Consider the following 11,763-nt stretch of genomic DNA (forward strand, 5'->3'; position numbering starts at 1 on the left):
AGTGGGTTGCATAAATATCTGCACCCCTTTAACTGTTCAACATTTTTCCATGCTAGGACCCCAAACATGAATGTATTCAATTGAAGTTTTATGTGAAAGACACACACTAAGGGACACACAATCGTGAAGTGAAATGAAATTTATTCATGCTTTTGAACTTTTTTCATAAATACAAAACTGAAAAAGTGGGTTGTACAAAAGTATCTACCCCCCTGAGTCAATACTTTGTGGAACCGCCTTTTGCTGCAATTACAGCTTCAAGTCAGTTGGGGTCTCTAGTCTCTACCAGCCTTGCACATCTTGAGATCGGAAGTTTTGCCCATTCTTTGCAAAAACAGCTCAAGCTCAGTTAGATTAGATGGTGAGTGCTTGTGAACTGCAGTTTTCAGATCTTTCCACAGATTCTCAATTGGATTTAGGTCTTATTTCTTGTTTTCAACCATTCCGTTGTTGCCCTGGCTTTATGTTTAGGGTCATTGTCTTGCTGGAAGGTGAACCTCCGCCCCAGTCTCAAGTCTTTTGCAGACTCCAACAAGTTTTCATCCAAGATTGCCCTGTATTTGGCTCCATCCATCTTCCCATCAACTCTAACCAGCTTCCCTGTCCCTGCTGAAGAGAAGCACCCCCAGAGCATGATGCTACCACCACCACGTTTGACAGTGGGGATGTGCAGTGTTTCTTTTACGCCAAACAGTTCAATTTTGGTCTCATCTGACCAAAGCACCTTCTTCCACATGTTTGCTGTATCACCCATGTTTTTTTTTTTTTTTTAAGAATGGTTTCCTTCTAGCCACTCTTCATTAAATGCCAGATTTGTGCAGTGTACGACTAATAGTTGACCTGTGGACAGGTTCCCCCACCTGAGCTGTGGCTCTCTGCAGTTCATCCAAGGTCATCATGGGCTTCTTGGTTACAGCTCTGATCAGTCCTCTCCTTGTTCGGCCAGTAAGTTTAGGAGGACAGCCCTGTCTTGGCAGGTTTGCAGTGATGCCATACTCTTTCCATTTCTGGATAGTGTATTTAAAGGGGACATATTATACCCTATTTCCCCCATTAAAATAGTTCCCTGGTGTCCTAATGAACATGTCAGTGACATGCCTTGGTCAAAATACCATAAGGATGAAGCATCATAGCAGTTCAATAACCCTGCTAAACCCGCCCCTTTCAGAACGCTCGGTTTTCGTGCATGGTCCCTTTATATGCAAATGAGACACAGGCAAACACACACCCACTTCTTCCAGTGGGTTTCTGATTTGTCCTCGTTAAAGCGCTTTACAGCTCTATTCCTCTCCCCCTCCCTCCACTAGTTCTCTGACAATATCAACATGGCAGCGTGCGCAGAAAACAGCGAGAGTGACGTCACAGGAAGAGACGTCCTACATAAGGATCGAGCCGAACAGTGCTGAACTGTAAATCAGTTAAAAACACTTAGGGACAGCACAGCTGATCGCCGTCGCTGATCGCCAGCGGCGCGCGGCGATCTGAATAAACTGGCGCTGTATCAGACCGGTGACTGTATGCTCCGGAGCTGGCGATCAGTTTAGGCAGCTCGCCGCTGGCGGTCAGCGGTGGCGATCAGCTGTGCTGTCCCTATGTATCCATGTGTCGGAGGTCTGTTCCTGTGACGGCACTCACACATACAGCGCCAGTTTAGGCAGCTCACCGTTCGCCGCTGGCGATCAGCGGTGCTGTCTTTTTAACTGATTTTCACAGAGAGTGCAGCACCGCTGATCGCCAGCGGCGAGCGAGCATAAACGGCCGCTGTATGTGATCAGACTGAGTCTGTGCTCCGGTCATGGAGGACGTACTGAACAAATATTTTTAATTAGGACGTGTCAGAATGATCAGTTATGAGCTCTATTTGACCTTTTCTTAAAAATGTGTGTGTTTGTACGTCGGTGAATACGGTCACTGACTAAATACGGCGACCGCTGGCCGCAGTCTGATGCGAAGTGGTGCGAACACACGTTTGCTGACTTTATCCGGAACATTAGCTTCATATATAAAATCCTCTGAGGCTGGAAGTTTGTGTAAAACACTGTGCTCCACTGTGCAGCCACCAACAGCACACTTGTCCCTCCGCGTTGACATAATACCGCTCTTCCTCCCTCGCCTGCACTCTCGCAGGGTGGAGCTAAGGTGGAGCTCTCGAAGTAAACTTACTGGTGGGTAACATTCGGTGAAATGCGCATGCTGACGTCATAAGCGCAGGGAATTCAACATCGAGTGTTTTATCGCCTATACTTACACTAAGGGGGACCACGAAAACATGACGGAGTATTCTTTTTCCACACTTTGGTGACTGGTAGGGCCTCCAGAGTCCCAAATATAAGTATTAAAATGGTTAAAAAGTTGATTTTGCATAATATGTCCCCTTTAACAGTACGCTGAGAGATGTTCAAAGCTTTGGAAATCTTCTTACAGCCTAAACCAGCTTTATACTTCTCCACAACCTTATCCCGGAGCTGTCTGGTGTGTTCCTTGGACTTCATGATGCTGTCTGCTCCCCAATCTTCTCTAAACAGACCTCTGAGACCATCACAGAGCAGCTGTATTTGAACTGAGATTAGATTACACCCAGACGGACTGTGTTTAGTCATTAGGTCAACATGTGATCATTCAGAAATCATCAGGCAACTTCTGAAGGCAATTGGTTGCACAAAGGGAAAAAGGGGAAGATACTTTTGCACATCCCACATTTCAGTTTTTTATTCATAAAAAAAGGTTCAAAATCATGCATCAATTTCATTTCACTTCATGATTGTGTGTTCCTTAGTGTGTGTCTTTCACATGAAATTTCAATTAAATATATTAATGTTTGTGGTCCCAGCAAATGTCAAAAAGTTGAAGGGGTGCGGATATTAGTATATGTTATAAGTAAATAACAACAAAAAGATTTGTTCCCTTCAATTTAGTGACAAAAGTGAAAGCTTTAATATTGAACCATGATTTTATAAAGGGGGAAATAACAGTAATCAACTTGACAGAGTTACAATAGATAAAACACAACATACAAACAAATATAGGTTACGTGGAGCATCAACTGCACTTAGACCCTGGTGGATAATCCAAATCTGCAGCAGCGTTGTCTGTGTAGATCAGTTGATCGTGATCACCTCGCAGGGGATTTTCTCCAAGGCCTGGACGATCTGTGTGGCTGAAGGCCTCTTCTTGGGCTCTTCCTCTGTACAGAGGTAGAAAAGCTCCACCATCCTCCGGTACGAGGCACCCAGAGACTCCACGTCCAGTGCCGGCCGCGTCCCCAGCCGCTCATAGTACGCATCCTCGTCAAAACTCTCCTCTATCGAATCGTCGGACACTGCAATAAAAGATTAAGATTTTTTAGCAAATGCCAGTATGAAGGCATATTTGGTTCTGGTTTCATTATTTTCTTTTCAAACATTCTCATGTAATTTTAAATGATTAAATCACATTAAACAACTAAAAAGCGATCCTCTAATTTTATTAGGAATGCAACAATATCTGGTGCTGAATTTATAAATTTGGACGACATACTATACTTTGTCGTCAAAAAAGTCATAGTATAGCACGGGGTCACCAACCTTTTTGAGACCGAGGGCTACCTGAAGGGTAGAGAATAATATGGACCACTATCATATTAACATTTTATGCAATTTACCACTTAAATGATGAATATTATGCAATCAATTGCATAAACGTGAATTCCGTGAATTACTCCTGGTAATTATCACAGTTTTTATAAACAATATCAAGGACATTTTACTCAGTGATCATATGGATACATGTAAGTGAGGTGAAGTGAAATGAGCCCGCCCGTGGGCACAACGTTGGTGACCACTGTACTATATAGTATGACCTTTTTGGTCCATTTTTGGACGACATATTAACCTGTGACTTCTTTGTCAAAATTTGGACGACACACTAAAGTATGACTTTTTGTCCATTTGTGGACGACATAGTATACTATGACTTTCTGGTCTCATTTTGGACAACAAACTATACTATGACTTTTTGGACGACATACTATACTGTGACTTTTTTGTCAAAATTTGGACGACATACTAACGTATGACTTTTTTGTCCATTTTTGGATGACATACTAACCTATGACTTTTTTGTCCATTTTTGGATGACATACTAAAGTATGACTTTTTTGTCTCATTTTGGACAACATACTATACTATGACTTTTTTGTCCATTTGTGGACGACATACTATACTATGACTTTTTTGTCAAAGTTTGGACGACATACTAACGTATGACTTTTTTGTCCATTTTTGGATGACATTCTAAAGTATGACTTTTTTGTCTCATTTTGGACAACATACTATAACTTTTTTGTCAATTTTTGGACAACACACTATACTATGACTTTTTTGACGACATAAAGTATGACTTTTCTGTCCATTTTTGGACGACATACTTTACTATGACTTTTTGTCCATTTTTGGACAACATACTATACTATGACTTTTTGGACGACATAAAGTATGACTTTTCTGTCCATTTTTGGACGACATACTTTACTATGACTTTTTTGTCCATTTTTGGATGACACACTAAAGTATGACTTTTTGTCCATTTGTGGACGACATAGTATACTATGACTTTCTGGTCTCATTTTGGACAACAAACTATACTATGACTTTTTGGACGACATACTATACTGTGACTTTTTTGTCAAAATTTGGACGACATACTAACGTATGACTTTTTTGTCCATTTTTGGATGACATACTAACCTATGACTTTTTTGTCCATTTTTGGATGACATACTAAAGTATGACTTTTTTGTCTCATTTTGGACAACATACTATACTATGACTTTTTTGTCCATTTGTGGACGACATACTATACTATGACTTTTTTGTCAAAATTTGGACGACATACTAACGTATGACTTTTTTGTCCATTTTTGGATGACATTCTAAAGTATGACTTTTTTGTCTCATTTTGGACAACATACTATAACTTTTTTGTCAATTTTTGGACAACACACTATACTATGACTTTTTTGACGACATAAAGTATGACTTTTCTGTCCATTTTTGGACGACATACTTTACTATGACTTTTTGTCCATTTTTGGACAACATACTATACTATGACTCTTTGGACGACATAAAGTATGACTTTTCTGTCCATTTTTGGACGACATACTTTACTATGACTTTTTTGTCCATTTTTGGATGACATACTAATGTATGACTTTTTTGTCTCATTTTGGACAACAAACTATACTATGACTTTTTGGACCATTTTTGGACGACATACTATACTATGACTTTTTTGTCAAAATTTGGACGACATACTAACGTACGACTTTTTTGTCACATTTTGGACGACATACTAACCTATGACTTTTTGTCCATTTGTGGACGACATAGTATACTATGACTTTTTTGTCTCATTTTGGACAACATACTATACTATGACTTTTTTGTCCATTTTTGGACAACATACTATACTATGACTTTTTTGACGACATAAAGTATGACTTTTCCGTCCATTTTTGGACGACATACTATACTATGACTTTTTTGTCCATTTTTGGACAACATACTATACTATGACTTTTTGGAAGACATAAAGTATGACTTTTCTGTCCATTTTTGGACGACATACTTTACTATGACTTTTTGTCCATTTTTGGACAACATACTATACTATGACTTTTTGGACGACATAAAGTATGACTTTTCTGTCCATTTTTGGACGACATACTATACTATGACTTTTTTGTCCATTTTTGGATGACATACTAATGTATGACTTTTTTGTCTCATTTTGGACAACAAACTATACTATGACTTTTTGGACCATTTTTGGACGACATACTATACTATGACTTTTTTGTCAAAATTTGGACGACATACTAACATACGACTTTTTTGTCACATTTTGGACGACATACTAACCTATGACTTTTTGTCCATTTGTGGACGACATAGTATACTATGACTTTTTTGTCTCATTTTGGACAACATACTATACTATGACTTTTTTGTCCATTTTTGGACAACATACTATACTATGACTTTTTTGACGACATAAAGTATGACTTTTCTGTCCATTTTTGGACGACATACTATACTATGACTTTTTTGTCCATTTTTGGACAACATACTATACTATGACTTTTTGGAAGACATAAAGTATGACTTTTCTGTCCATTTTTGGACGACATACTTTACTATGACTTTTTGTCCATTTTTGGACAACATACTATACTATGACTTTTTGGACGACATAAAGTATGACTTTTCTGTCCATTTTTGGACGACATACTATACTATGACTTTTTTGTCCATTTTTGGATGACATACTAATGTATGACTTTTTTGTCTCATTTTGGACAACAAACTATACTATGGCTTTTTGGACCATTTTTGGACGACATACTATATACTATGACTTTTTTGTCAAAATTTGGACGACATACTAACGTACGACTTTTTTGTCAAAATTTGGACGACATACTAACGTACGACTTTTTTGTCACATTTTGGACGACATACAAACGTATGACTTTTTTGTCTCATTTTGGACAACAAACTATACTATGGCTTTTTGGACCATTTTTGGACGACATACTATACTATGACTTTTTTGTCAGAATTTGGACGACATACTAACCTATGACATTTTTGTCAAAATTTGGACATACTAACCTGTGACTTTTTTGTCACATTTTGGACGACATACAAACCCATGACATTTTTGTCAAAATTTGGACTTTGTCACATTTTGGACGACATACTAAAGTATGACTTTTTAGTCAAAATTTGGATGACGTACTAAAGTGTGACTTTTTTGTCACATTTTGGACGACACACTAACCTATGACTTTTTGTCACATTTTGGACGACATACTAACCCGTGACTTCTTTGTCACATTTTAGACGACATACTAACATATGACTTTTTTTGTCAAAATTTGGACGACATACTAAACTGTGACTTTTTTAAAAAAAAATTTGGACAACATACTAACCTGTGACTTTTTTGTCAACATTTGAAAGACATACTAACGTGTGACTTTTTTGTCAAAATTTGGACGACACACTAAAGTATGACTTTTTTGTCAAAATTTGGACGACATATCGTATGTATGTATGTGTTCACCAATTCACACATTCATCATCTATGTAAACAACAGAGATTGGTCAAGTTAGGGATGGGCGATATATCGATATTTTAACATATATATCGGTATATTTCTAAACGAGATATATCGAGTATCGCCATTCAGCTAAAAAATATCGAGATATGACTTTTAGTCCATATCGCCCAGCCCTAGGTCAAGAATTGAATTCCAAGTTTGTATAATTCTGTCTCACCGTCACCATCCAGCATGTCCAGATGAGGCATCGCCAGTGTCATCATCTCCCACAGAGTCAGACCGTAGGCGAAGATGTCAGACTTGTCGCTGATCTCGCCGTCTTCCTCCAGAGCCTCTTTAGGTTTCCACGGCTCTGTGCCGATGTATTCCATGTTTGGGTTGGACACTGAGGACAGAGGACGCTTCTATTACTTAACACTGAATTGTCTGGTTTATTAAGAAATAAAGAAATTATTGAAACTAAATACTGTTTGGTTTGTGGACAAAACAGAGACATTTGAAGAAATCAAGTATGAGATTAATCAAGAATATAACTGACTATGAAAATAAAGTTCTATGACATTTTAGTGACATTGTGGACAACTTACTAACATTTTTGTGAGTTTTTGGACTACACACTAAACTATGACATTTTGGAAGACATACTAAACTATGATGTTTTTGGGTGATTTTTGACGACATACTAAACTGTGACATTTTTGAAGACATACTAAACTATGATGTTTTTGGGTGAGTTTTGACGACATACTAAACTGTGACATTTTGGTGCAATTTTGGACGATATACTGTACTATACTATTACATTTTGGAGACTTTTTGGACGACATACTAAACTGACATTTTGGTGACTTTTTGGACGACTTACTAAACTATGACATTTTGGTGTCTATTTGGACAACTTACTAAACTACGATGTTTTGGTAACATTTTGGACATCTTACTAAATCATGATGTTTTGGTGACATATTGGACATCTCACTAAAAACTATGATGTTTTAGTGACATTTTGGACAACTTCACCTAAAAAAGTCATAATATATTCTATCCCTAATGAAAGCAAACATTACCTCTCATGTTCTCATCCAGCTGCAGAGAAACGCCCACATCACAGATCTTGACCGTTTCAAAGTCACCTTTAATGACCACGTTGCAGGACTTCATGTCGCCGTGCAGCAGCTTCTTCTCGTTGTGAAGATACTGCAGGCAGAAACACACACACAGAGATAGTCACTCATGATTAATCAATGTGCTCCTGTGTTTTTTTTTAAATGGTTGGTTTTAAAATGACAAAAGGTTTCTCACCTGCAGGCCACGAGCCACATGCAGCGCCACCTTTTCTATGTTGGCCGCAGGAAAAGCTTTGAGTCCGTCCTCCCTCCTCTTCTCGATGAGGTCGTTGAGCGACTGCTCGCCACCGTATTCCATCGCCAGACATTTGGAGCCGTCTCTGGCCGTGGTAAACGCACGGAAACCTTCATGTTACGATGCAAACACAGAATTAACAACACAAGGACAAGCACACAGAGCATAACAGAACATTCAACTAAATTTACTGCTGTATGCCTTCTTTTAAAAAAACATTAACACAGGTTCTCTGATTTTTCAGCATCTCAAAGTGAATATTTTCTTCTAGTTTCTTTGCTGACCCAGTAGTGAATGCAGATTAAAGACATAATCCCTGGTAAAATAACCTTTCAAAAGTCGTCTTACCAACTATGTTGGGATGATTGATTCCCTTCAGGACCTTCGCCTCCTCATTCAGACGCTTCTGGTAAACCACCGCCTGCTTGGTTGCACATTTGCTGTTGATCTTCTTCACAGCCCAGGGAGACGCGTTCAGCTTCCCCACTCTGAAATTTGATCAACAATTATTGTGAATTCTGATTAAAAACATGACATGACAAATTAGCATATTCAGTGTGCAGTAGCTTGAAAAACACTCATTTAAAAAATTAATATTTAAGATGAAAGAGATTTTAAGATTATAGAGAACTTGAGTTTACATGTACTGACCTTTAGAACCACAATTTATGACTAGGTTCAACTGATTGATAATGGAAATAACCATAGCATCTGGCTAAAACAGCTTTTGTCTGCCCAACACTGAAAAGTCCAAAGATAACCACATTATACCTCAACTAACTAACGATTATTTTCATAATCGATTCATCTTGTTTGGTCAGTAAAATGTCAGAAAATATTGAATGGTAGTTCTCAAAACTGGAAATGATGAATTCAAATGTCTTGTTTTATCAGTTGTAATGACTTCTTAGTTATATGGAGCAAAGAAAACAGAAGGCATTCACATTTAGGAAGCTGAAGTCAGAAAACTTGTTTTAATTATTGAAAAAACACTAGAAAAATTGTTGATAATTAATTTAGATTTAATCTTTGCAGCCCTACCAGATTATAATCAATAATATGAAACAGAAAAGCAACAATATGTCTGCAACTACATCTGTAATTTACAATTATTTTCATAAACAATGAATCAGTTGAATATTTCCTCAATTATTAAATGACTACACACTACCAGCACTTGATTAATAAAATTGTTCTTTAAGCATTAAATTATAGAAAATGCTCAAATAAATGCACAAATAAAACCAGAAATATTCACATTCACAAGGCTGCAACCAAAGAATGTTTACTAGTGTGAATATCAAACTGGATAATCAGTAATAAAACAAGGCTACAGTCAATTTTCTGTGAATTACTTTTTGCCAAAGTAAAGGCTGCTTAGTAGGCTACAGTTCTGCAGTGTTAGGGTAAGAAGCAAAGGCTGGTTGTGGTATTTGAGGGTATCAGAGTAGACATTCCTCACCTGTCCATGAGGTAAACATTGACTCCAGTCCCACAGCCGAGCTTCTTCATGAAGGGTGAAGCTGGTATGGTGATGGGAGATTCTCCGCAGCTCACAAAGCTCTTCACTCGAACGTTTTTGGGGGTCTTGAATGCGCCCTCATCGGTGCATGATAGAGTGGAGGCCATTCTGCCAAAAACACAACAGAAACTTTACCTCATATCCAGTTAAACCAGCAGCGTAATCGACACCATACATACGCCGAATTACAATCATATGTATGTTTTATGTTAGGAACTCAATATGAAGTCGTATTCGACACGTCAACGTAAAAACGACCATGAAATGACAAAAAAATCGTAACTTTTTGAACGGAGGCTGGCGCGGTGCACTTTCAGAAGGAGTCACATGCCTCAGACTTTCAAAGTTAAATAAAGCTCATGTGTCAGTGTTTGACAGCTTCAATTTATGAGGCAGCTAAAGTTATAAATACGACATCAAACATTTATTTTGCCAACATACATATAACATGCAGTGAATTATTTTGCAAATGGCGGAGAGACACTGACGCGACCAACCCTCTGTCAAAAAGGGCTCAAACTAACGTCAACAGCAACGTTATCGCTACTTTTTTTGGGGCGGTAATCCGGTTAAAGATGTCGTCGTTGTGTTTTGATTTAGTAAAAGTGTTAAACTACTAATTTCTTTGGATAATACATGAAAAAATTACCTGCTTTTTCCTCCTTCCTCGGTGACAACAAACGTCTGCAGATGAACCGCGTCGAACATTCAAACTGAAGTTACGGAAGCCGCGGAGAGACAGGGAGACACACTGCAAGTCGTTTGTCAAATCCTACTCTTCAGTAGTGGATATTTGCAATTCCTTTCAAAGTAACATCAAAGTAAAAGATAGAAGTATGCTCTGTGGTTTATTTAAACTATTTAAAGATATTCTTTATAAAAACAGCTGCAGTTGTAGTACAGATTTTCCACCAGCTGAGGTCAGTCATGTTATATATAAGTATGTTCAAAAAAATCAGCTGCAGGTGTTTGCATCCCTGTCATAAAATGTATGGATCTTTGACCCTTTGACCTCCATTGTTCATGTCAGTTTATAAATAGACACACTCTGCAGATGTTTCCAGCTCAGTCCTCTCATTTTATGGAGGAATTCTGAGGATGAGGAGCAGGAATGTGGTCTGAAGACATATGGACATGGAAGGGAAAATGTCTGTGTATGTCTGTTTCTCTGTTTATACCCATTTTTCTTTTTTCCCATGAAGACAAGATGTTTGTGGCCTCTTCTGCTGCTGCTAATGCCACATGTTTGCGGTGCTTTCACAGAACAAGGACAAGGAGCTTTTTCTCTGGTCAAAAATAGCTGGAGACAAGGAACGCCATGTGTGCATTCTTTAAATTTTATATTATATACTCGCATAATTGAAGACCAAGATAAAAAAAAAGCCAACAGATTTATATAATCAATCACATGGTATTTATATATCAAATAAATTACATTATATTAAGATTTTGCATTCCATAAATGTGACCTCGCCGACCTGAAACAAATCAGTTCTGACTGTCTGACATATGTGTGTGTTGGTGATCATTTTTCATTTAACTCATCTGCTGCACATGTGGAAACAGTCATACTTGCAATTACACGTCAGAGCTGTCAGTCACACACGCGCACACACACAGTCTGGTTTCCATGCTTTCAGAGCACATTACATTGACTTATATTCATTTCCTGGAGACTTTACTCTAACGCAAGTGTAAGTTTTTGTTAAAAGAATTTATAAATATGGAAAGATGAATGAAATAACAAAAATATATATAATTGATCACATTAATA

The 11,763-nt window shown here is 37.9% G+C and overlaps 1 protein-coding gene across 1 annotated transcript; it reads right to left on the reverse strand.

The window, feature by feature from the left end:
- Nucleotides 1-2,695: 2,695 nt before the first annotated feature.
- pbk (PDZ binding kinase) lies at nt 2,696-10,778 on the reverse strand. The gene is made up of 7 exons (XM_058613724.1): nt 10,639-10,778; nt 9,930-10,097; nt 8,816-8,955; nt 8,408-8,577; nt 8,173-8,302; nt 7,323-7,490; nt 2,696-3,319 (listed from the first exon to the last, which is right to left on the reverse strand). The coding sequence occupies exons 1-7, from the start codon at nt 10,695-10,697 to the stop codon at nt 3,099-3,101; spliced, it is 1,056 nt and encodes a 351-aa protein (XP_058469707.1). The 5' UTR covers nt 10,698-10,778; the 3' UTR covers nt 2,696-3,098.
- Between the last annotated feature and the right edge of the window lie 985 nt (nt 10,779-11,763).

Source organism: Solea solea, chromosome 17 (assembly GCF_958295425.1).
Source record: "Solea solea chromosome 17, fSolSol10.1, whole genome shotgun sequence".
Lineage (NCBI taxonomy): Eukaryota > Metazoa > Chordata > Actinopteri > Pleuronectiformes > Soleidae > Solea > Solea solea.

Excerpts from the sequence above, each read along its gene's own strand:
- pbk (XM_058613724.1), bottom strand. The coding sequence starts at position 10,697 with ATGTTCGACGCGGTTCATCTGCAGACGTTTGTTGTCACCGAGGAAGGA. Across the intron at positions 10,098-10,638 it reads GAGGAAGGAGGAAAAAGCAG|AATGGCCTCCACTCTATCAT; the intron begins GTAATTTTTTCA and ends TGTTTTTGGCAG. Across the intron at positions 8,578-8,815 it reads CAATCATCCCAACATAGTTG|GTTTCCGTGCGTTTACCACG; the intron begins GTAAGACGACTT and ends CGTAACATGAAG.